Source organism: Mobula birostris, chromosome 28, assembly GCF_030028105.1.
Source record: "Mobula birostris isolate sMobBir1 chromosome 28, sMobBir1.hap1, whole genome shotgun sequence".
Classification (NCBI taxonomy): domain Eukaryota; kingdom Metazoa; phylum Chordata; class Chondrichthyes; order Myliobatiformes; family Myliobatidae; genus Mobula; species Mobula birostris.
This window is the reverse complement of record NC_092397.1, coordinates 518451-541500: the sequence shown is the minus strand read 5'-3', so window position 1 is coordinate 541500 and position 23050 is coordinate 518451. Positions and strand designations below refer to the sequence as shown.

General features: G+C 46.8%; 1 protein-coding gene across 3 annotated transcripts in view; it reads left to right on the top strand.

The window, feature by feature from the left end:
* LOC140188829 (neurexin-1-beta-like) overlaps positions 1–23050 on the top strand; it is a 531757-nt gene that overhangs the window by 336456 nt on the left and 172251 nt on the right. For all 3 annotated transcript variants that reach the window (XM_072245481.1, XM_072245482.1, XM_072245483.1), the window contains exon 3: positions 10327–10498. In XM_072245481.1, coding sequence (XP_072101582.1) covers positions 10327–10498 — 172 coding nt within the window. The remainder of the gene's footprint in view (positions 1–10326; positions 10499–23050) is intronic.

The following is a 23050-nucleotide window of genomic DNA, read 5'->3' as shown; positions in this document are numbered from 1 at the left end:
CCAAAAGTTTCTTCAGATACATAAAGTGTAAAAGAGAAGCAAGAGCAGATACTGGACCACTGGAGAGGTAGTAATGGGGACAGGGAAATGGTGACCGAACTGAATAAATATTTTGCATTAGTCTTCACTGTGGAAGACACTAGCAGAATGGTGGATGTTCCATGTGTCAGGGGTCAGAAGTGTGTGAAGTTACCATTACTAGAGAGAAGGTGCTTGGGAAACTGAAAGATAAATCACCTGAAGCAGATGGTGTACACCCCAGGGTTCCGAAAGAAGTTGCTGAAGAGATTGTGGAGGCATTAGTAATGATCATTCAAGAATCACTAGATTCTGGAATGGTTCCGGAAGTCTGGAAAACTGCAAATGTCACTTCATTTTCAAGATGGGAGAGGGGCAGAAGAAAGGAAACTATAGGCCAGTTAGTCTGACCTCAGTGGTTGGGAAGATGTTGGAATCAATTGTTAAGGATGTGGTTTCGGGTTACTTGGAGGTACTTGATAAAATAGGCGGTAGTCAGCCTTCCTCAAGGTTGGGTGAACCTGGCCTCTTCTCCTTGGAGTGATGGAGGATGAAGTATCAGGTATTATACACCCTGATAGAGGTGTGTAAGATGATGAGAGGCACTGATCGTGTGGATAGTTAGAGGCTTTTTCTCAGGGCTGAAATGGCTAAGATGAGAGGGTACAGTTTTAAGGTGCTTGGAAGTAGGTACAGAGGAGATGTCAGGGGTAAGATTTTTATGCAGAGTGGTGAGTGTGTAGAACGGGCTGCCAGCAACGGTGGTAGAGGCAGATACAATAGGGTCTTTTAAAAGACACTTGGATAGATACATGGAGCTTAGAAAAATAAGCGGGCTATGGTAACCCTAGGTAATTTCTAAAGTAAGTACATGTTCAGCACAGTATTGTGCTGTAAGCTTTCTATGTTTCTACGGAAAATCATGCCTACCAAATCTGTTAGAATTCTTTGAAGAAACAGCAAGCAGGATAGACAAAGGAGAATTGGTTGATGTTGTGTACTTGGGTTTTCAGAAGGATTTTGACAAGATGCAACACACGAAGCTGCTTCACAAGTTACGAGCCCGTGGTATTACAGGAAAGATTCTAGCATGGATAAAGCAATGGCTGATTGACAGGAGGCAAAGACTGGGAATAAAGGGAGCCTTTTCTGGTTGACTGCTGGTAACCATTGGTGATCCACAGAGGTCTGTGTTGGGACTGCTTATTTTTATGTTATATGTCAACGATTTGGATGATGGAATTAATGCCTTTGTTGCAAAGTTTTTAGATTATGAGGACATGCAGTCCTCTTTTATTGTCATTTAGTAACACATGTATTAAGAAATGATACAATATTTCCTCCAGTGTGATATCACAAAACACAGGACAGACCAAGACTGAAAAAACTGACAAAACCACATAATTATAACATATAGTTACAACAGTGCAACAATACCATAACTTGATGAAGAAGTCCGTGAGCACAGTAAAAATTCAAAGTCTCTCAAATGTCCCACATCTCACGCAGACGGAGAGAAGGAAGAAAAACTCTCCCTGCCATACCTGACCACGGTCTGACTCTGAGTCATCTGAAAACTTCGAGCACTGATCAGCTCTCCGACACCGAGTACTATCCGAACGATTCGACCTCCATCTCGGTCGCCAACAGAAGGCAAGGCCAGGGATTTTGAGGCCTACCCTCCGGAAGGTTCCCGACCGCGCAGTAACGACAGCAGCCAACGAGCGTTTCAGAAATTTTTCCAGATGCTCCTCTGTGCTTTCACGTCCATTTCCATCAAATCAGAATTGTCCACTGCCCCTATTTAACGGGTACAATATCATTTTTCACCGGAGGGCTGCGCACGCGCGGCGCGCTGCTCTCTCTCCTCCCGCTATTTTGTAGATGAAATGAAGATAGGTGGAGGTGCATGTAGTTTTGAGGAAGTAGAGAAGCTACAGAGGACTGACTTAAAGAGATTAGGAGAATGGGCAAAGAAATAGCAGATGGAATACAGTGTCAAGAAGTGCATAGTCATGCACTTCGGTAGAAGAAGTGAAAGGATTGTCTATTTTCTAAATGGAGAGAAAATACAAAAGTCTGAGGTGCAGAGGAGTTCTTGTGCAGGATTCCCTGAAGGTTAACTTGCAGGTTGAGTCTGGGGTGAGGAAGGTAAATGCGGTGTTAGCATTCATTTCAAGAGGACTAGAATATAAAAGCAAGGATGTAATGTTGGATACTTTATAAAGCACGGGTGAGGCCTCACCTGGAGTATTGCGAGCAGTTTTGGGTACCTTACCTTAGAAAGGATAGAACATAGAACATAGAATAGTACAGCACACTACAGACCCTTCGGCCCACAATGTTGTGCCGACCCTCAAACCCTGCCTCCCATATAAGCCCCCACCTTAGATTCCTCCATATACCTGTCTAGTAGTCTCTTAAACTTCACTAGTGTATCTGCCTCCACCACTGACTCAGGCAGTGCATTCCACGCACCAACCACTCTCTGAGTAAAAAATCTTCCTCTAATATCCTCCTTGAACTTCCCACCCCTTACCTTAAAGCCATGTCCTCTTGTATTGAGCAGTGGTGCCCTGGGGAAGAGGTGCTGGCTATCCACTCTATCTATTCCTCTTATTATCTTGTACACCTCTATCATGTCTCCTCTCATCCTCCTTCTCTCCAAAGAGTAAAGCCCTAGCTCCCTTAATCTCTGATCATAATGCATACTCTCTAAACCAGGCAGCATCCTGGTAAATCTCCTCTGTACCCTTTCCAATGCTTCCACATCCTTCCTATAGTGAGGTGACCAGAACTGGACACAGTACTCCAAGTGTGGCCCAACCAGAGTTTTATAGAGCTGCATCATTAGGTCGCGACTCTTAAACTCTATCCCTCGACTTATGAAAGCTAACACCCTATAAGCTTTCTTAACTACCCTATCTGCCTGTGAGGCAACTTTCAGGGATCTGTGGACATGTACTCCGAGATCCCTCTGCTCCTCCACACTGTGCTGAAACTGGAGAGGGTTCAAAGGAGATTCACGAAAATGATTCCAGGATTGAATGGCTTGTCATATGAAGTACAGTTAATAGCTCTGGGCCTGTATTCACTGGAATTCAGAAGAATGAGGGGTGACTTCATTAAAACTTATCAAATATTGAAATGTCTTGATAGAGTGGGTGTTGAGAGGATGTTTCCTTGGGTGGAGAGTCTAAGGCCAGAGGACACAGTCTCAGAATAGGGGGGCATCCTTTTAGAATGGAGATGCGGAGGAGTTGGTTTAGCCAGAGAGTGGTGAGTCTGTGGAATACCACAGACAGCTGTGGAGGCCATGTCTTGATGTATATTTAAGGCAGAGGTTGATAGATTCTTGAAAGGATATGGGGAGAAAGGCAGGAGTTTGGGGCTGAGAGGAGAAATGGATCAGCCACAATGAAATAGCAGAGTTGACTCAATGGGCCAAATGGCCGAATTCTGCTCCTAGACCTTACGGTCTTGTGTTTATATACAATTGTGAGACATGGAGAGGATAGACAGCCAGAATCTTTTCCCCAGAGCAGAGATGTCAAATACTAAATGGTAGCGATTTCAGGTGAAAGGGGAAAGTTAAAAGGAGATGTGCAGGGCAAGTTTTTTTACACAGGGAGTGGGGGGTGCGTGGAATGTACTGCCAGGGGTGGTGGAGGAGGCAGGTATGCTAGAGGTGTTTAAGAAGCTGTGAGACAGACACATGAATGTACAGAGAGAAGGGATTTTGTTTAATTTGGCTTTGTGTTGAGCACAGACATGATGGGCCAAAGGGCCTGTTCCTGTGTGTTCTAATATTTTCGTGAACTGCAGTGCCTGCATAAATCGGGATTTTCTGTTGAAATCACTTGGGGATTGTATGAGGAGGCTGCCATCTGGGAAAGAAGGGGGTTAAGCTGGAGATTTCTCAGGGGTGGACGTTGGGTGTGGTTTATATTTGGGAACTTCCCTTTGTAACTGCGAAGGTTTCTGAGCACAGTTCACCAGGAGGGAGACAGGCAGATAGGAAGATCATGGCTGTGATTAGACAGGGTTCCGTGAGCCGAGAGGTGTGGGAGGACGTTGGATAGTGAGGAGGTTGGCAGTCCATATTCTCCGCTGTTAATCTCCCTTCGGTGTCGTTTTTATGTCTTAGACACTAGGGCTATATTAACAAGAAAATGGGATAGCCACAACTGGTGGGTGTTTGTGATGAAGGAGGTGGGTGCTCGGCACTCCATTGTCAGTGGGGATGGGACTGTGAATGGTTAAGGAGCTTTGCTGAGTTCTCATTAAGCCTGGCTGTTTGTACTGATAGTGTTCAGTGAATGGATAAGGCACTCTCTGTTGCTGTCGAGCCACCCCCGTTACCGCTGATAATGCTGCTTTATTATTGCGGGGAAATTAATGCTCCACTTGCACGGAGGTTCCACCCCGGCTATCCAGAGAAACTGAAAGGGGCTCCTTCAGAAAAGTGAGACTCTGTACCTGGCCACCTCATGGAAAAAGGTCTCTGGGAGGGCTGTCGAGTTGGAATACCCCCCCCAGCTGGAGGTACAGTCAACCACTGCACACTCTTTTCTCCAACCACCATGGGGAGAGAGACCTGAACACTTCTGATCAAGAGTCTCTGTGAATTCCATCACTCTCATGCATAACCATGGACAGGCAGCAGCCCCACCTCCTTCCCAGGAAGGGCAGAGTCTGCATTCATGTCTGCACCAACTGAACTGGTCAAAGAACACTGAAGCTGTCTACAAGAAGGGTCAGAGCCGTCTCTATTTCCTGAGGAGACTGAGGTCCTTTAACATCTGCCGGACAATGCTGAGGATGAGTCTGTGGTGGCCAGTGCTATCATGTTTGCTGTTGTGTGCTGGGGCAGCAGGCTGAGGGTAGCAGACACCAACAGAATCAACAAACTCATTCGTAAGGCCAGTGATGTTGTGGGGATGGAACTGGACTCTCTGACGGTGGTGTCTGAAAAGAGGATGCTGTCTAAGTTGCATGCCATCTTGGTCAATGTCTCCCATCCACTACATAATGTACTGGGTGGGCACAGGAGTACATTCAGCCAGAGACTCATTCCACCGAGATGCAGCACAGAGTGTCATAGGAAGTCATTCCTGCCTGTGGCCATCAAACTTTACAACTCCTCCCTTGGAGAGTCAGACATCCTGAGCCAATAGGCTGGTCCTGGACTTATTTCATAATTTACATATTACTATTTAACTATTTATGGTTCTATTACTATTTATTGTTCATGGAGCAACTGTAAGGAAAACCAATTTCTCCCGGGATCAATAAAGTATGACTATGACTATGATTATGACCAGCCCCACCACCTTCCCAGGAAGGAAACAGAGTCTGGGATTCATGTCTGCTGCTCCAAGCTATTACTGGGGGCATCTCAGAAACGGAGGAGAAATTGACCTTTTGAGCAAAATTGAAAATGCTTAGTGACTGGTCTGCCACAGCCTCTGGAGGAGAGAATGCTGAAGGTTGCCAACATCTGGTTGGAGTAGTTCCAACAAGTGCCTCCTTTTCCCACTTCCAGAGTATCGGAGAGCCCAGGACAACCTCTAAACCTGGCTGTACCTTCTGCACTCTCCAACCTGGCTGTACCTTCTGCACTCTCCATGGAAGATCAACGTAGCACTTCATTGAAGAGAAAGTGAGCGGTGGTCCTGACCTTTGATTCAGTTCTTCTCCAACATACACAGGTATGGTTTGCACTTCGCCAACCTCCATAAATCTCTTCCATAGCATCTCCGCCTTAGTGACTGACTTCTGAAGAACCTGTCCTGGAGCAAAATTGCAAGCTTAAGCTTAACAAACCCACTGAAATAAATCAAATGATTTTGCCATTAACACAACTGTTTTTTTTGGGATAAAAACAGAAAATTGCTGAAGACACTCGACAGGTCAGGCAGCATCTGTGGAAAGAGAAACCAAGTCAATATATCAGATCAGAGATCTGCTGAAGGATCACAGACTTTTCCCTCTCTCTCTATCTCCATCCCTCTATCTATTCTCTTGCTATCTCTCCATCTCCTAATCTCTCTCTGTCTCCCCTCTCCCCACTTTCTCTTTTCTCTCTTTCTCTCCATCCCCTCTCTCCTCGTGCTCTCTCTCTCTCTGTCTCTATCTCTCTCTCCCTCTCTCTTTCTCTGTCTCTCTTGCTCTCTCATTCTCCTTCTCTCTCCACAGGTGCTGCCTGGCATGCTGAGAATCTTCTGTTAATATCTGCTTCACATTTCAGATTGAGGGCCTTTCACTGGAAGATCACCCACTGTAGAAGTTTGCTGTGCAGATTTCTCACACAAACACCATGGAACCATACTCCCCAGAGAGGTTGGGATGTTGTAGATAGTCCAGGAAAGGAAAATTCATCTTTTCCAATTATAAACCAAGATCTATTCTTTCCAAAGGGCCACAAAACCTGTCCGGGGATGTTGCCAAAGCGGACTTTTACCACTGTACAATTGAGAGCATACTCACCAACTGCATCTCAGTGTCGTATGGCAATTGTTCCGTATCGGACCGCAAAGCACTCCAGCGTGTGGTGAAAACTGCCCAGCGGATTATCGGCACCCAATTGCCCACCATTGAGAACATCTACCATAAACGCTGCCTGGGCAGGGCGAAAAGCATTATCAGGGATGCATCTCACCCTAACCTTGGACTTTTTACTCTCCATCCATCCGGCAGGCACTACAGGAGCCTCCGCTCCCGCACCAGCAGGCACAGGAAGAGCTTCTTCCCTGAGGCTGTGACGCTGCAGAACCTCTCATCACAGCGCTAAGCAGTATTGCATCCGTATTGTACTGTCTCAGTACTTTTATATTTGTGTGCTGTAGCACTTCTTTTATTCGCAGTTATTTTGTAAATAACACGATTCTTTGCATTTCTGGTCAGATGCTAAATGCATTTCATTGGCTTTGTATCTGTACTCGGCACAATGACAATAAAGTTGAATCTAATTGAATCTAATCTTCCCTGCTTACATCACATGACTGTGGTCATTATTGTAGACTGTGTAGACTTGTAGTGAGTTAAGTGAAGAACTCACTCTTGCAATGGATGGAGAGATGAGTTGGAAACACTGAGAGTGTGTTCGAAGATTGCTTCGTGTCTCTCCCTCAGTACCACCCCTCCCACAGTGTGACCCTCCCTCGGTACCACCCCTCCCACAGTCTGACCCTCCCTCGGTACCACCCCTCCACAGTGTGACCCTCCCTCACTACCACCCCTCCCACAGTGTGACTCTCCCTCAATACCACCCTCCCAGTGTGTGACCCTCCCTCAGTACCACCCCTCCCACAGTGTGACCCTCCCTCAGTACTGCCCCTCCCTCAGTGTGACCCTCCCTCAGTACAACCCCTCCCACAGTGTGACCCTCCCGCAGTATCACCCCCACACAGTGTGACCCTCCCTCGGTACCACCCCTCCCACAGTCTGACCCTCCCTCAGTACCACCCCTCCCACAGTGTGACCCTCCCTCAGGACCAGCCCTCCCACAGTGTGACCCTCCCTCGGTACCACCCCCCCCACAGTGTGACCCTCCCTCGGTACCACCCCCCCCCCCCACAGTGTGACCCTCCCTCAGTACCGCCCCTCACACAGTGTGACCCTCCCTCGGTACCACCCCGCCCACAGTGTGACCCTCCCTCGGTACCACCCCTCCCACAGTGTGACCCTCGGTACCGCCCCTCCCACAGTGTGACCCTCCCTCGGTACCGCCCCTCCCACAGTGTGACCCTCCCTCAGTACCACCCCTCCCACAGTGTGACCCTTCCTCAGTACCAACCCCGCCCACAGTGTGACTCTCCCTCAGTACCACTCCTCCCACAGTGTGACCCTCCCTCAGTACCACCCCCCCACAGTGTGACCCTCCCTCAGTACCACCCCCCCACAGTGTGACCCTCCCTCGGTACCACGCCTCCCACAGTGTGACCCTCCCTCGGTACCACCCCTCCCACAGTGTGACCCTCCCTCAGTACCACCCCCCCCCCACAGTGCAGACACCCTTGTTATCTGAATGATTGGTGCTGCCTCCACAATAGACTGAACTCTATCCTCCTGGACAATGCTGAGCTCCTCAAGAGGTGCTGTTCTGTGTGGTATTTACTGAGCACAGATGCCCCAGTGAGGGGTAAACATTGATCGGGAGCTGCTCTGTGTGGTATTCACTGAGGGACAGATGCCCCAGTGAGGGGTAACCCGCTCTGTGTGGTATTCACTGAGGGACAGATGCCCCAGTGAGGGGTAAACAGTGATCGGGAGCCACTCTGTGTGGTATTCACTGAGGGACAGATGCCCCAGTGAGGGGTAAACATTGATCAGGAGCTGCTCTGTGTGGTATTTACTGAGGGACAGATGCCCCAGTGAGGGGTAAACATTGATCGGGAGCCGTTCTGTGTGGTATTTACTGAGGGACAGATGCCCCAGTGAGGGGTAAACAGTGATCGGGAGCCACTCTGTGTGGTATTCACTGAGGGACAGATGCCCCAGTGAGGGGTAAACATTGATCGGGAGCTGCTCTGTGTGGTATTTTCTGAGGAACAGATGCCCCAGTGAGGGGTAACCCGCTCTGTGTGGTATTTACTGAGGGACAGATGCCCCAATGAGGGGTAAACATTGATCAGGAACTGTTCTGTGTGGTATTCACTGAGGGACAGATGCCCCAGTGAGGGATAAACATTGATCAGGAGCTGTTCTGTGTGGTATTCACTGAGGGACAGATGCCCCAGTGAGGGGTAACCCGCTCTGTGTGGTATTTACTGAGGGACAGATGCCCCAATGAGGGGTAAACATTGATCAGGAGCTGTTCTGTGTGGTGTTTACTGAGGGACAGATGCCCTAGTGAGGGATAAATATTTTCACTGGGTTAAGGAGGTTTGAAAATCTGCTCAGGGACATCGTTACTGAAAATAAAAGGCGATAAGTGGAAATTACCCAGTTTTGTGCTGTTAGATCGAGATAGCATCCGTCCTCCATTCAGCCAATGAGCTCACAGCCTCTCAGGTGATGTTGATATCATGGAACACTAGAGGGCAGTGCAGGGTCTTTGGCTCACAGAGTTGGTCTGATCTTCAACCTCCTCCAAGATCAATCGAACCCTTACCTCCTGCACAAACCTCCATTTTTCTATCATCCACGTGCCTATCGAAGAGTTTCTTAAATCTTCCTAATATATCCCTCTCTACCACCACTCCTGGCAAGGCGTTCCTAAACTGCCACTGATGTTTTAGAGACTGGAGGAAAACAATGCCTCCTCATGTTAGCCATTTCTGCCCTGGGAAAAAGTCTCTGATTACCTGCTCGATCAGTACCGCTTATCATCTTGTACAACTCTCATCCTTCTATGCTCCAAAGAGAAAACCCCCAGCTCGCTCAGCCTCTCCTCACAAGACATGCTGTCTGATACAGTCAGCATCCCAGTAAATCTCCTCCACACCCTCCCTAAGCTTCCACGTGAAGGGAATTGAGGGATTGAAGGTAGATTGCATCAAACTGGAAACTGCAAAGGAGATTTACCAGAATGTTACTGGGATTCAAGGGACTGAGGCATGGAAAGAGACTGCGAAGTGTGGGACTTTATTCCTTGGAGTGAGGGGTGACCTTACGGAGTTTTATAGAACCATGAGGGACACAGATAGGGTGTTAGGGGACTGAGGAATGACCTATAGAAGTGTGTAGAACCACGAGGGACACAGATAGGGTGTTAGGGGACTGAGGGGTGACCTTACAGAATTTTATAGAACCATGAGGGACACAGATAGGGTGTAGGGGACTGAGGAGTGACCTTATAGAGGTGTATAGAACCATGAGGGACACAGATAGGGTGAATGAACACAGACATTTTCCCAAGACTGGGGAGTCACAAACTACAGGGCACAGGTTAAATGTGAGAGGGGAGAGATTTAATAGGACCCTGAGGGGCAACTTCTTCACCCCGAGGGTGGTCCGTATACAGAACGAGCTGCCAGAGGAAGTTGTTGAGGCAAGTACATTAACAATATTTAAAAAGACTCTTTGACAGTTATCTGAATAGGAAAGGTTTAGAGGGATATGGACAGGTAGATGGATAGGAAAGGTTCAGAGGGAAATGGACAGATATATGGATAGGAAAAGTTTCAAGTGATATGGACAGGTATCTGAATTGGAAAGATTTAGAGGGATTTGGGTCAAATGAGGGCAATTGGTGATCTTGATTCATATCAATCTTTGGGCCTGTGGGCCTGGTTCTCTGTGACTCTGTGCTCAGCCATGGTTACCCTGACCCTAACACTGCCCGTTATCTGTCTTCCCCTGCAGGAACAAGGGAAGATCCAGGTGATATTTAACGTGGGGACAGATGACATTGTCATCGAAGAGAAGAACGTGGTCGTGAACGATGGCAAGTATCACGTGGTACGATTCACGAGGAGTGGGGGCAACGCCACCCTGCAGGTCGACAACTGGCCCGTCAATGAACGCTACCCTGTAGGTAAGTGACGTCAACCCACCCAGCCACTCACTACACCCCTCCTCAGCTTCCCACCACACGGTGAGGGCTTCACATCTGGGGTGTAGTGGACAGTGGAAAACTCTTCCCAAAGCTCACAGTGGAGTATCAACAGTGGACGGAATGAATGGGCCTCGGCTGGGCCCGGCCCTAAACACAGCCAGTAATCAGTTCTTTGTGCTGTTGGTGGCAGCTCCCATGGGATCTGAGTCTAGGCGAGGGTGAGGGGTGCTCAGGGAACGTTCAGAGGATTGAATTCTGCCTCTTCCTTTCCTAACATGCACCAGAGCCATGTCAGCCTTTCCGCTGTCCAGAACAGGGGTTGGGCTGGACAGCAGGAAGGGGTCAGACAACAGCTTAGCACAGATCCACACCCAGATCCTGAGTGTCACTAAGATATTTACCGGTGCAGAGGTTGGAGAGGTTAATGGGAAATCCATCACAGGAGGCTAGGCAGAAGGAATTTGTTCTGAGGAGGGACAAGAGTATTGTGAGGTTTACATTTTAGTTCAGTCCAGGCAGGTGCACTGACCTCTGACTGAGGCAGCTATAACACAGAAAACTGGTAAACAGGAAGCCGTTGTACAAAGGTCGCAGAATGGCCTTGGTTGCTATAAAGCTGGTTGCACAGCAGTACCTAATCACTGTAGCACTGGCCATCAAAACGCCACTCTAAAATGGTTATTTACTACTGATGGACAGTTTCACTGTCACTGTGTCCTCAGCGAGGGAGTGTTTCACTGTCACTGTGTCTCTCAGTGAGGGAGTGCTTCACTGTCACTGGATCTCAGTGAGGGAGTGTTTCACTGTCACTGTGTCTCTCAGTGAGGGAGTGCTTCACTGTCACTGGATCTCAGTGAGGGAGTGTTTCACTGTCACTGTGTCCTCAGCGAGGGAGTGTTTCACTGTCACTGTGTCTCTCAGTGAGGGAGTGTTTCACTGTCACTGTGTCCTCAGCGAGGGAGTGTCTCACTGTCACTGTGTCACTCAGTGAGGGAGTGTTTCACTGTCACTGTGTCTCTCAGTGAGGGAGTGTTTCACTGTCACTGGATCTCAGTGAGGGAGTGTTTCACTGTCACTGTGTCCTCAGTGAGGGAGTGTTTCACTGTCACTGGGTCCCTCATTGAGGGAGTGTTTCACTGTCACTGTGTCCTCAGCGAGGGAGTGTTTCACTGACACTGGATCTCAGTGAGGAAGTGTTTCACTGTCACTGTGTCCTCAGAGAGGGAGTGTTTCACTGTCACTGTGTCTCTCAGTGAGGGAGTGTTTCACTGTCACTGTGTCCTCAGCGAGGGAGTGTTTCACTGTCACTGTGTCTCTCAGTGAGGGAGTGTTTCACTGTCACTGTGTCTCTCAGTGAGGGAGTGTTTCACTGTCACTGTGTCCTCAGCGAGGGAGTGTTTCACTGTCACTGTGTCTCTCAGTGAGGGAGTGTTTCACTGTCACTGTGTCTCTCAGTGAGGGAGTGCTTCACTGTCACTGTGTCTCTCAGTGAGGGAGTGTTTCACTGTCACTGTGTCTCTCAGTGAGGGAGTGTTTCACTGTCACTGGATCTCAGTGAGGGAGTGTTTCACTGTCACTGTGTCTCTCAGTGAGGGAGTGCTTCACTGTCACTGGATCTCAGTGAGGGAGTGTTTCACTGTCACTGGGTCCCTCATTGAGGGAGTGTTTCACTGTCACTGTGTCCTCAGCGAGGGAGTGTTTCACTGACACTGGATCTCAGTGAGGAAGTGTTTCACTGTCACTGTGTCCTCAGAGAGGGAGTGTTTCACTGTCACTGTGTCTCTCAGTGAGGGAGTGTTTCACTGTCACTGTGTCCTCAGCGAGGGAGTGTTTCACTGACACTGGATCTCAGTGAGGAAGTGTTTCACTGTCACTGTGTCCTCAGAGAGGGAGTGTTTCACTGTCACTGTGTCTCTCAGTGAGGGAGTGTTTCACTGTCACTGTGTCCTCAGCGAGGGAGTGTTTCACTGTCACTGTGTCTCTCAGTGAGGGAGTGTTTCACTGTCACTGTGTCTCTCAGTGAGGGAGTGCTTCACTGTCACTGGATCTCAGTGAGGGAGTGTTTCACTGTCACTGGGTCCCTCATTGAGGGAGTGTTTCACTGTCACTGTGTCCTCAGCGAGGGAGTGTTTCACTGACACTGGATCTCAGTGAGGAAGTGTTTCACTGTCACTGTGTCCTCAGAGAGGGAGTGTTTCACTGTCACTGTGTCTCTCAGTGAGGGAGTGTTTCACTGTCACTGTGTCTCTCAGTGAGGGAGTGTTTCACTGTCACTGTGTCCTCAGCGAGGGAGTGTTTCACTGACACTGGATCTCAGTGAGGAAGTGTTTCACTGTCACTGTGTCCTCAGAGAGGGAGTGTTTCACTGTCACTGTGTCTCTCAGTGAGGGAGTGTTTCACTGTCACTGTGTCCTCAGCGAGGGAGTGTTTCACTGTCACTGTGTCTCTCAGTGAGGGAGTGTTTCACTGTCACTGTGTCTCTCAGTGAGGGAGTGCTTCACTGTCACTGGATCTCAGTGAGGGAGTGTTTCACTGTCACTGTGTCCTCAGTGAGGGAGTGTTTCACTGTCACTGTGTCCTCAGTGAGGGAGTGTTTCACTGTCACTGTGTCCTCAGTGAGGGGGTGTTTCACTGTCACTGTGTCTCTCAGTGAGGGAGTGTTTCACTGTCACTGGGTCCCTCATTGAGGGAGTGTTTCACTGTCACTGGGTCCCTCATTGAGGGAGTGTTTCACTGTCACTGTGCCCTCAGTGAGGGAGCATTTCACTGTCACTGGATCCCTCATTGAGCGAGTGTTTCGCTGTCACTGGGTCCCTCAGTGAGGGAGTGTTTCACTGTCACTGTGTCCCTGTGAGGGAGTGTTTCACTGTCACTGTGTCCCTGTGAGGGAGTGTTTCACTGTCACTGTGTCTCTCATTGAGGGAGTGTTTCACTGTCACTGTGTCTCTCAGAGAGGGAGTGTTTCACTGTCACTGTGTCTCTCAGAGAGGGAGTGTTTCACTGTCACTGTGTCTCTCAGTGAGGGAGTGTTTCACTGACACTGGATCTCCGTGAGGCAGTGTTTCACTGTCACTGGGTCCCTCATTGAGGATGTCTGTCAGTGTTCTGCCCTTCTCTGTGAGCTTCTGCCGGATGTTACTCTGCCAGTGTGAAAGCTTGTTTCCTCTCAGCATCTATTCTTCTCCCTCAGCAGTTTCATCTAAATCTCTTCAGGGCTGGTATTGATCCAGGCTGCCATGACAACCCTGGCTGAATTACTGTGGATTCATTGTATTCCAACTACGTGTTAATGTCCCATATCTTTTGGGCTCAGATACACGTCTCACATTATTATCTCACAGGACACTGAGACATTACATCTCCCTCACAGTCTGTGATGTATGCAGGAAGGAGTGCTGAAACAGTAGAAAAACCTATCATGCACATCGGTCCATCAGCTTGGAGCTGACACTCAATTTACATTTTTTATCATCCTCACGTTCAAATGCAATCCGGATTCCGGATGCATTTCACAATGGCCCTGTCACCCACTTCAATAAACAAATCTTTGGTCACAATGAGCGTGTACACACTCCAAAGAGGCAGTCAGATCAAACATGGCACTCTGTATCTGTGCGTCAGTGTGTCTTCACACTGCCCCAACCTACAACCCCTGAGGCACTGAAGTACACTGAGCTTGGATTACTGCTGCTGGTATGTAATGTAGATTGTATTCGTCCATCATCGTCGTCAATGAGGACCTCGACACCATTTGGTGGTGTCGAGACTAGCCCATGATTTGGATTTAAGTGAGGGAGAGTTGCGCAGCATCAGCCTCACTCTCTCTTCCCAATTCCCATCTGGATCCAGTGGCAAGACAGAGTCGAGACGGCTGGAGATGAGACTAGGCACAGTGGATGACCAGGACGCCTCCTGTGTCTTGTCCTGCTCTACACGTTCCACGACGCTTGCAGAGACTGCCTTCTTGACCGTTGGACCTTCCATTGGTCTCATCCGCTCAATCCGCCGGAGTCTGTCTTCACATGCTGGGATAGACAACTCCCTATCTCACCGAGGGTTTGAGACCCGTCGGCTACCCTCACCTGGTTTAGCCGGCTTGTCGAAGCCGTTGCCCGGGGTGTGGCTGCTGTCGCATGCAAACAGCTACGGGGAGCCACAGGTGAGAGCTGAGTGCCAGGTGGGGACCAAAGGTGGGCTAACTGCCTTGAAAAGGACGCGACATGTTCCCCCACCAGAGGTGCTACCCCTCCCTGACACCCCACACACCCTTGTAGATTACACACCGGATCGATTACTGCTGTGGGTATGTAATGTAAGTTACACATGGATCAATCACTGCTGTGGGTATGTAATGTAGATTGCACATGGGATTGATTACAGTTGTGATATGTAATGTAGATTGCACACAGGATCGAATATTGCTGTGCATATGGAATATGGATTGTAGTTTGGACCAATTACTGTGTGGAAATATAATGTAGATTTTAGCAAGGATTGATTACTGCTGGAATATGTAATGTAGATTGCACACAAGATCGATTACTGCTGGAATATGTAATGTAAATTGTAGGCTGCATCGATTACTGCTGTGGTTATGTAATGCAGACACACTGGATTCATTACAGCTGTCGGTATAGACAGGTCATATTCTGCATGGAAGTCAGTGACCAGTGGGGTGCCTCAGGGATCTGTTCTGGGACCCCCTACTCTTCATGATTTTTTAAAATGACCTGAATGAGGAAGTGGAGGGTTGGGTTAGTAAGTTTGTTGATGACACAAAGGTTGGAGGTGTTGTGGATAGTGTGGAGGGCTGTCAGGGGTTACAGTGGGACATTGATAGGATGCAAAACTGGGCTGAGAAGTGGCAGATGGAGTTCAACCCAGATAAGTGTGAGGTGGTTCATTTTGGTAGGTCAAATATGATGGCAGAATATAGTATTAATGGTAAGACTCTTGGCAGTGTGGAGGATCAGAGGGATCTTGGGGTCCAAGTCCATAGGACACTCAAAGCTGCTACGCAGATTGACTCTATGGTTAAGAAGGCGTACGGTGCATTGGCCTTCATCAATCATGTGATTGAGGTTAAGAGTCGAGAGGTAATGTTACAGCTGTATAGGACCCTGGTCAGACCCCACATGGAGTACTGTGCTCAGTTCTGGTTGCCTCACTACAGGAAGGATGTGGAAGCCATAGAAAGAGTGCAGAGGAGATTTACAAGGATGTTGCCTGGATTGGGGAGCATGCCTTATGAGAAAAGGTTGAGTGAACTCGGCCTTTTCTCCTTGGAGCGATGGAGGATGAGAGGTGACCTGATAGAGGTGTATAAGATGATGAGAGGCATTGATCAGGTGGATAGTCAGAGGCTTTTTCCCAGGGCTGAATTGGCTAACATGAGAGGGCATAGTTTAAGGTGCTCGGAAGTAGGTACATAGGAGGTGTCAGGGGTAAGTTTTTTTACACAGAGTGGAGAGTGCGTGGAATGGGCTGCCGGCGACGGTGGTGGAGGCGGAAATGATAGGGTCTTTTAAGAGACCCCTGGATGGATACATGGAGCTTAGAAAAATAGAGGGCTATGGGTAAAGCCTAGGTAGTTCTAAAGTAGGGACATGTTTGGCACAGCTTTGTGGGTCGAAGGGCCTGTATTGTGCTGTAGGTTTTCTCTGTTTCTATGTAATGTGGGTTGCACACAGGATCGATTACTGCTGTGGATACGGAATGTAGTTTGTAGACTGGATTTATTACTGGATATGTAATGTAGATTGTAGCCTGGATTTATTACTGCTGTGGTTACGTAATGTAGATTGCATACTGGATCGATTACTGCTTTGGGAATGTAATGTAGATTACACACTAGACCGATTACTGCTTTGGGTATGTAATGTCGATTACACACTGGATCGATTACTGCTGTGGGTATGTAATGTTGATTACACACTGGATCGATTACTGCTGTGGGTATGTAATGTCTATACACTGGAACGATTACTGCTGTGGGTATGTAATGTAGATTGTAGACTGTATTCATTACTGCTATGCATATGTAATGTAGATTGCACATAGATCGATTACTGCTGTGGGGATGTAATGTAGACTGCATACTGGATCAATTACTGCTTTGGGTATGTAATGTAGATTGCACATATAACATATTATATGGTAACATAGGATGGATTACTGCTGTGGATATGGAATGTAGATTGCACATTGAATTGATTACTGCTGTGGATATTAAATGTAGTTTGTAGACTGGATCAATTACCACTGTGGGCATATAATGTCGATTCGAAACTGGGTCAATTACTACTCTGGATATATAGTAGAGATTGCTGACTGGGTCTATTAATGCTTTGGATATGTAATATAGATTGCACATTGGATTAATTATTATTGCAGGTTTGTAATGTAGATTGCACACTTGTTTGATTACTGCTGTGCATATGTAATGTAGATTGCAGACTAGATTGATTACTGCTGTGAATAATGTAATGGAGATTGTAGACTGGATTGATTACTGCTGTGGATATGTAATGCGGGCTGTAGATTGGATCATTTACTGCTGTGATATGTAATGTAGATTACAGAATGGAATGATTACTGCTGTGGATATGTAATGGATATTGTAGACTGGATCGATTACTGCTGTGGATAGGTAATGTAGATTGCAGACTGGATCAGTTAGTGTTGTGAATACGTAATGTAGATTGTAGATTGGATCAATAACTGTTGTGGACAGGTAATGTACATTGCAGACTAGATTGATCACTGCTGTAATATGTAATGTAGATTGCAGACTGAATCGATTACTTCTGTGGATATGTAACAGATTGGAAATATAACTTGGACTGTAGTCTGGATCAAATACTGTTGTGGATAGGTAATGTAGTTTGTAGATTGGATCAATTAACGTTGTGGATATGTGGCAAGTGTTCAGGAAACATTGGCATGGCGTTCTGCATAGGTATGTTCCATTGAGACAGGGAAATGATGGTAGGGTAGAAGAACCATGCTGTACAAAGGATGTAGAAAATCTAGTTAAGAAGAAAAGAAAAGTTTATGAAAGGTTCTAGAAACGAAGTACTGTTAGAGTTCTAGAAAATTACATGGACGCCAGGATGGAACTCAAGAATGAAATTAGGAGAGGCAGAAGGGGCCATGAGAAGGCCTTGGCGAGCAGCATTAAGAAAAACCCCAAGGCATTCTACAAGAGGATGAGCCGTGAAAGGTAGGACGAATCAGGAGCGAGAGTGGAAACGTGTGCATGGAGATGGAGGAGGCAGCAAAGGTACTTAATGAATATTTTGCTTCAGTATTCACCAGTGAAAAGGACCTTGGCAATTGTGGGGATGAATTACAGCAGATTGAAACGGTTGAGTGTATAGACATTAAGAAAGAGGACGTAATGGAACTTTTGTATGGTATTAAGTTTGATAATTTGCCAGGACCAGACAAGGTATACCCCAGGCCATGATGGTAAGTGAGGTAAGAGATTGCTTAGCCTCTGGTGATGATCCTTGCATCATCAATAGGGAAAGGAAAAGTAGGAGAGGATTGGAAGGTTGCAAACGTTGTTCCCTTGTTCAAGAAAGGGAGTAGAGATAACCAAGGAAATTATAGCCCAGTGAGTCTGACTTCAGTGGTGGGCAAGTTGTTGAGAAGATCCTGAGAGGCAGGATTTGTGAATATTTGGAGAGATATAATCTGATTTTGAATAGTCAAGATGGCTTTGTCAAGTGCTTATGAGCCTGATTGAATTCTTTGAGGATGTAACAAAGCACATTGATGAAGGTAGAGCAGTGGATGTAGTGTATATGGATTTCAGTAAGGCATTTGATAAGGTACTCCATGCAAGGCTTATTGAGAAAGTAAGGAGGCATGGGATCCAAGGGGACATTGCTTTGTGGATCCGGAACTGGCTTGCCCACAGAAGGCAAAGGGTAGTTGTAGACAGGTCATGTTCTGCATGGAGGTCGGTGACCAGTGGTGTGCCTCAGGGATCTGTTCTAGGACCCCTACTCTTTGTGATTTTATAAATGACCTGGATGAGGAAGTGGAGGGTTGGGTTAGTAAATTTGCTGATGACAAAAAGGTTGGAGGTGTTGTGGATAGTGTGGAGGGCTGTCAGAGGTTACAGCGGGACATTGATAGGATGCAAAACTGGGCTGAGAAGTGGCAGATGGAGTTCAACCCAGATAAGTGTGAGGTGGTTCATTTTGGTAGGTCAAATATGATGGCAGAATATACTATTAATGGTAAGACTCTTGGCAGTGTGGAGGATCGGGGGATCTTGGGGTCTGAGTCCATAGGACGCTCAAAGCATCTGCGCAGGTTGACTCTGTGGTTAAGAAGGCATATGGTGTATTGGCCTTCATCAATCATGGGATTGAGTTTAAGAGCCGAGAGGTAATGTTGCATCTATATAGGACCCTGGTCAGGCCCCACTTGGAGTATTGTGCTCAATTTTGATCGCCTCACTACAAGAAGAACGTGGAAACCATAGAAAGGGTGCAGAGGAGATTTACAAGGATGTTGCCTGGATTGGGGAGCATGCCTTATGAGAATAGGTTGAGTGAACTCGGCCTTTTCTCCTTGGAGCGAGAGGTGACCTGATAGAGGTGTATAAGATGATGAGAGGCATTGATTGTGTGGATAATCAGAGGCTTTTCCCCAGGGCTGAAATGGCTAGCACGAGGGGGCATAGTTTTAAGGTGCTCAGAAGTAGGTACAGAGGAGATGTCAGGGGTAAGTTTTTTATTCAGAGAGTGGTGAGTGTATGGAATGGCCTGCTGGCAGCGGTGGTGGAGGGGAAAACAATAGGGTCTTTTAAGAGACTCCTGGATGGCTACATGGAGCTCAGAAAAATAGAGGGCTATGGATCCTAGGTAGTTCTAAGGTAAGGACGTGTTCGGCACAGCTTTGTGGGCCGAAGGGCCTGTATTGTGCTGTAGCTTTTCTATGTTCTACGTTTCTACAACATTGATAGGATGCAGAACTGGGCTGAGAAGTGGCAGACGGAATGAACCCAGATAAATGCGAAGTAGTTCATTTCAGTTGGTCAAATCTGAAGACAAAATATATTGTTAATGTTATATATTATTAATATAAATAATATATATTACTTGGCAGTGTGAAGGATCAGTGAGACCTTAGAGTTCGTGTTCATAGGACACAAAAGCTACTACGCAGTTGACAGTGTTGTTAAGAAGGCTTATGGTGTGATGCCCTTCATCAACTGTGGGACTGAGGATTGTGAGGTAATGTTACAGCTATATAAGACCATAGTTAGACCCCATTTGGAGTACTGCATTCAGTTCTGGTCACCTCACTACAGGAAGGATGTGGATACTATAGAGAGAGTGCAGAGGAGATTTACAAGGATGTTGCCTGAATTGGAGAGCATGCCTTATGGGAATAGGTTGAGTGAACTTGGCTTTTTCTCATTGAAGTGACGGAGGATGAGAAGTGACCTGATTGAGGTGTTTTGAGGTTATTCCCCAGGGCTGAAATGGCTAACATGAGGGGGCAAAGTTTTGAGATGCTTGGAAGTAGGTACAAGGGAGATGTCAGAGGTAGTTTTTATTCACACAGAGAGTGGTGGGTGCGTGGAATGGACTGCCGGCGAAGGTGGTAGAGGTGGATACAATAGGGACTTTTAAGAGGCTCCTAGATAGGTACATGGAGCTTAGAAAAATAGAGGGCTATGCAGTAGGGAAATTCTAGGCACCTTCTAGAGGAGGTTACATGGTCGGCACAACATTGTGGGCCGAAGGGTCTGTAACCTGCTTTAGATTTCTCTGTTTCTATGATTACTGCTGTGGATATGGAATGGAGATTGTAGACTGGACTGATCACTGCTATAGATAGGTAATGTGGATTGTAGACTGATCGATTACAGCTGTGGGTATGTAATTTAGATTACACACTGGATCGATTACAGCTGAGGATATGTAATTTAGATTGCAGACTGGATCAATTACTGCTGTGGGTATGTAATTTAGATTGTAGACTGGATCAATTACTGCTGTGGGTATGTAATGTGGATTGCACACTGGATTGATTGCTTCTGTGGATATGTAATGGAGATTTTAAATTGGATCAGTTACTGCTGTGGATATGTGATGGAGATTATATACTAGATCGATTACTGCTGTGGATATGTAATGAACGTTTTATACTGGATCAATTACTGCTGTGGATATGTAATGGAGGTTTTATACTGGATCAATTACTGCTGTGGATATGTAATGTAGATTGTAAAGCTTTGAGCTGCAGCCTATCTGAGAGATCTGGATTTTGAGAGGATGTAATGCACTCAGATTCACTGATCGAATATTAAAGGCGGTGAGTTGCGGCAATTTTCTGGAGCTTTGAGCAGCGGCAGTCAGAAAGATCAGAAGTTGTTTGAATGTAATTCACTCAGGTTCACTGATCAAGTCTTGAAGGCATCAACTCTCGCCAGTTTTTTGGAGCTTTAAGAAGTGGCCAGTTACAGAGATCAGAAGCTTGGGAGGATGAAATTCACTTTAGTATGCATGTTGAGTCTTAAAAGCAGAGACTCATGGCCAATTAGCATTTGGGATTGATTAGCAAGAACAAATTAAGGTAAGTCAGGGGCAAGCAGACTGGTTATCGATGGAGTGGACGGAGGCAGTGAGTAGATTTTGAGGCTTTAGCTAGAGAAGGCAAAAAAGAGTTGTAGGTTGAGTTTTTTTTTACCATTTTCTTCTTCCTTGCTCAGTTAGGACAGTAGGGATGCCAGGCAGGATAGTGGATTGCTCCGCTTGCTAGTGTGAGAAGGCAGGGAGACCTCCAGTGACCTTGACAACTACACCTGCAAGGAGTGCATCCAGCTGCAGCTTCCAAAATTTCACGTTAAAGATTTGGAACTGGAACTGGAACTGGATGGATTGTAGATCATTCGAGAGGCTGAAGGAGTGATAGATTGGACATAAGGAGAGGTAGTTACACCTAACGTGCAGGACACAGGAAACTAGGTGACAGTCAGGAAGCGGAGATTAAGGAGCTATTGCAGAATATGCCTGTGAGCCATCCCCTTCAACAACATCTTTATCACTTTAGATACTGTTGAAAGGAAGACCTAGTAGAGCAAAGTCATGGTGGTTAGGTCTCTGCCACTGATTCTGGCTCTGTGACGCAGAAGGGAAGTCGGGAGAAGAGGCACGCTGTGGTGAGAGGGGAATCATTAGTTAGGGGGACAGAAAGGAGGTTCTGTTGACAAGAATGAGATCCCTAAATGGTATGTTGCCTCCTGGGTACCAGGGTCTGGGACACATTTAGATCAGATCCTCAGCATTCTCAAGTGGGATTGGGACAGACAGAGGTCATGGTCCACATAGGTACTGGTCAAAGGTCGGATGAGTAACAAGGTTCTGTATGGAAGTTCAGGGAGTTAAGTGTTACATTAAAAAGCAGGACCTCCAGAGTTGTAATCTCAGGATTGCTACCCGTGCCACGTGTTAATGAGGCCAGAAATAGGAAGATTAGACAATTTAACATGTGGCTAAGGGATTGGTGTAGAAGGGAGGGCTTCAGATATTTGGATCATTGGGCTCTTTTCCAGGGAGGTGGGGCCTGTACAGAAGAGATGGTTTGCACCCGAACTGGAAGGGGACCAATATCCTAGTGGGAAAGTTTGCTAACGCTGCACAGTGGGATTTAAACTCGAGTTGCAGGCGGGTGGGAACTAGAACGCCAGACAGTTAGCAAAGAGGTTGTGGAGACAGATGTTGGTAAGACCTCAAATTTAAGAATCAGAAGGTTGAGAAGGTGCGATTAAGGTACTGAGCTGCATATATTTCAATGCAAGAAGCATTGTAGGAAAGGTGGATGAGATCAGGGCATGGATCAACACCTGGAATTATGATATTGTGGCCATTAGTGAGACTTGTTTGCAGGAGGGGCAAAACTGACAGCTCAGTATCCTGGGGTTCCAATGTTTTAGATGTGACAGAGTGGGAGGGATGGCGTTACTAGACAAAGATGTCACAGCAGTGTTCAGTCAGGACAGAACATCTGAACATCTACCATCTAGTGAGGTGTTATGGGTGGAACTGAGAAATAAGAAATGTATGACCATGCTAATGGGGTTGTATTACAGACCACCCAACAGTCCGAGGGATTTAGAGCAACAAGTTTGCAAGAAACATAAGGTTGTTATAGTAGGTGATTTTAACTTTTCACACATTGACTAGGACACCCATAATGTAAGAGGACTAGATGGAATAGAGTTTGTCAAGTGTGTTTGGGAAAGTTTCCTTAATCAGTATATCGAAGTCCCAACAAGAGAGTGTGTGATACTTGATGTGCCCCAATAGAGAATGAGACAGGGCAGGTGGCACTTTGCATTTAGTGATCACGATGTCGTTAGTTTCAAAGTAAATGTGCAAGATGAAAGGTTGAGGGCAGGTTGAGGTTCTAAATTGGAAAAAGGCCAATTTTGTTGGTAACAGTAACAATCTGGCAAGTGTGGATTAGGACAGGCTGTTTTCTGGCAAAGGTGTACTTGGTTAAGTG